The sequence below is a fragment of the Alligator sinensis genome, unplaced genomic scaffold (genome assembly GCF_000455745.1).
Source record: "Alligator sinensis unplaced genomic scaffold, ASM45574v1 scaffold107_2, whole genome shotgun sequence".
NCBI classification, from domain to species: Eukaryota; Metazoa; Chordata; order Crocodylia; family Alligatoridae; genus Alligator; species Alligator sinensis.
Genome location: NW_005843562.1, coordinates 19157 through 20904, shown reverse-complemented (window position 1 = coordinate 20904; position 1748 = coordinate 19157). Strand labels below are relative to the sequence as shown.

At 64.5% G+C, this 1748-nt stretch overlaps 1 protein-coding gene across 1 annotated transcript; it reads left to right on the top strand.

The window, feature by feature from the left end:
- The first annotated feature begins 13 nt into the window (after positions 1–13).
- Positions 14–1740, top strand: ACP7 (acid phosphatase 7, tartrate resistant (putative)). Its single transcript, XM_025195531.1, has 4 exons — positions 14–138; positions 620–802; positions 1035–1060; positions 1506–1740. Exons 1-4 carry the CDS (start codon positions 93–95, stop codon positions 1602–1604), a joined length of 354 nt encoding a protein of 117 aa, XP_025051316.1. The 5' UTR covers positions 14–92; the 3' UTR covers positions 1605–1740.
- The last annotated feature ends 8 nt before the right edge of the window (positions 1741–1748 follow it).

Genomic DNA, 1748 nt, shown 5'->3' with positions numbered 1-1748 from the left:
GGGGCGGGGCGCGGGGGCCGGGCCTGCCGTGGCAGGCGACGGGCTCGACCCAGCGCTTCGTGGACGGCGGCTTCCTGCGCCGCGTCCTCTACATGCACCGCGTCACTCTGCGCGGGCTGGTCCCCGGGCAGCACTACGGTAATTGGGGGGCACATATGTGTGCCCAGCGGGGGGCAGGCAGCACACATGCACACCCAGATGTGCGTGCCAATGCCGAGTCGTGGACAGGCATGCATGGATGTGCAACCAGACACGGGCGTGAAAAGACACGTGCCTGCGCACTCATGTGCAAACGCACACAGCGTAGTGCATGCATGTACAAATGCATGCCTGGGCACACGCCTGTGCAAATGTGCTGCTGGATCTGTGCACGCGGACATGCTCCCAGGCACGTGTGTAAACACATGCCTGTGCACATTTGCAGTCAGGACACAAATATACCCCCAGACCCTCATGCACCTAGACACGTGTGTGAAGCGCACACCTAGGCAAGGGCACGCCTGCGCACACCCAAGCGTGTGCACACACAGGCCCGTGCTCATCTCAGACTCTCCCGGTTGCACACATGCACACGCAACTCCCTTGTGGCCCTGACCCTTCTGCACACGTGTCCCCACAGTGTACCGCTGCGGCAGCCAGGAGGGCTGGAGCCGGCACTTCCAGTTCCGGGCACTGCGGAACGGCACGGCCTGGAGCCCGCGCGTGGCCGTCTACGGGGACATGGGGCTGGTCAACCCCCGTGCGCTGCCCCGGCTGCAGCGCGAGGCCAGCGCCGGCCTCTACGATGCTGTCCTGCACGTGGGTACGTTCCGCTCAGCCGCTCCCACCCCAGAGCTGGCCGCATCTTGGGCCTGGTTGGATGTGGGGGGATAAAGGGGACAGGGCTGGGGGGAGGGGGCTGGCCCCAGGGCTCTCTTTGGGCAGTCTTATACTTGGCTGCTGCACCCCAGAGCTGGCTGCATTGCCTGGGCCCGATCCAGGCCTGATCCAGGGGGCTGGGTTCAGGGCTTACGTGGCTGCTTTTGCTCCCCCAGGGGACTTCGCCTACGACATGGACTGGGTGAGTGCCCCCACCCCAGCACCCCCTTGGAGGCTGGGCACGGGAGTGAGGGGGGGCACTGACAGGAGCAGGGGGGGCTGCAAGGGGTGTGCACATGCATGTGTGTCTATGTGCATGAGTGTGTCTGCAGGTACACACAGGAGTGTCTCTCTGTGCACAAGCGTGGGCAGGTATGAGCACCTCTGGGCAGATGTGAGTGTGCCTATGTGTGCAATTGCGTGCACAGGTCCGCACGTGCATATGTGCGCCCAGGCATGTGTGTGTGCATGACAGCATGCACACGTACATATATGGGTGCGCCTGTGAGTCTGTGCATGTGCGCGCGAGCGGGCCTGTGTGGGCCTGCCTCTGCACACATGTGCACGAGGGTGCATGCTTACACACATGTGAACATGTATGCTTTCTGTGCCTCTCGCTCCCCCCCTCCCCACACCTCCCGGAGCAGAACGACGCCCGTGTGGGGGACGCCTTCATGCGCCCCGGGGAGCCGCTGGCAGCCACGGTGCCCTACATGACCTGCCCCGGCAACCACGAGCAGAAGTAGTGAGTGCGGGAGAACCCAGGCGTCCGGGCCCCCCGGACCTGCCCCCCCCAACCCGTAGGAACCCCACTTTAGGGGGGGAGAGAAGCCAGGTCCCTCCTCCCTGCTGCAGCTGTAACCACTGGGCAGCGCTGTCTATACACCCTG

Coding starts and splice junctions, on each gene's coding strand:
- ACP7 (XM_025195531.1), top strand. CDS start 93: ATGCACCGCGTCACTCTGCGCGGGCTGGTCCCCGGGCAGCACTACG. Junction 139..619: donor GGTCCCCGGGCAGCACTACG/GTAATTGGGGGG, acceptor GTGTCCCCACAG/TGTACCGCTGCGGCAGCCAG. Junction 1,061..1,505: donor TCGCCTACGACATGGACTGG/GTGAGTGCCCCC, acceptor CTCCCGGAGCAG/AACGACGCCCGTGTGGGGGA.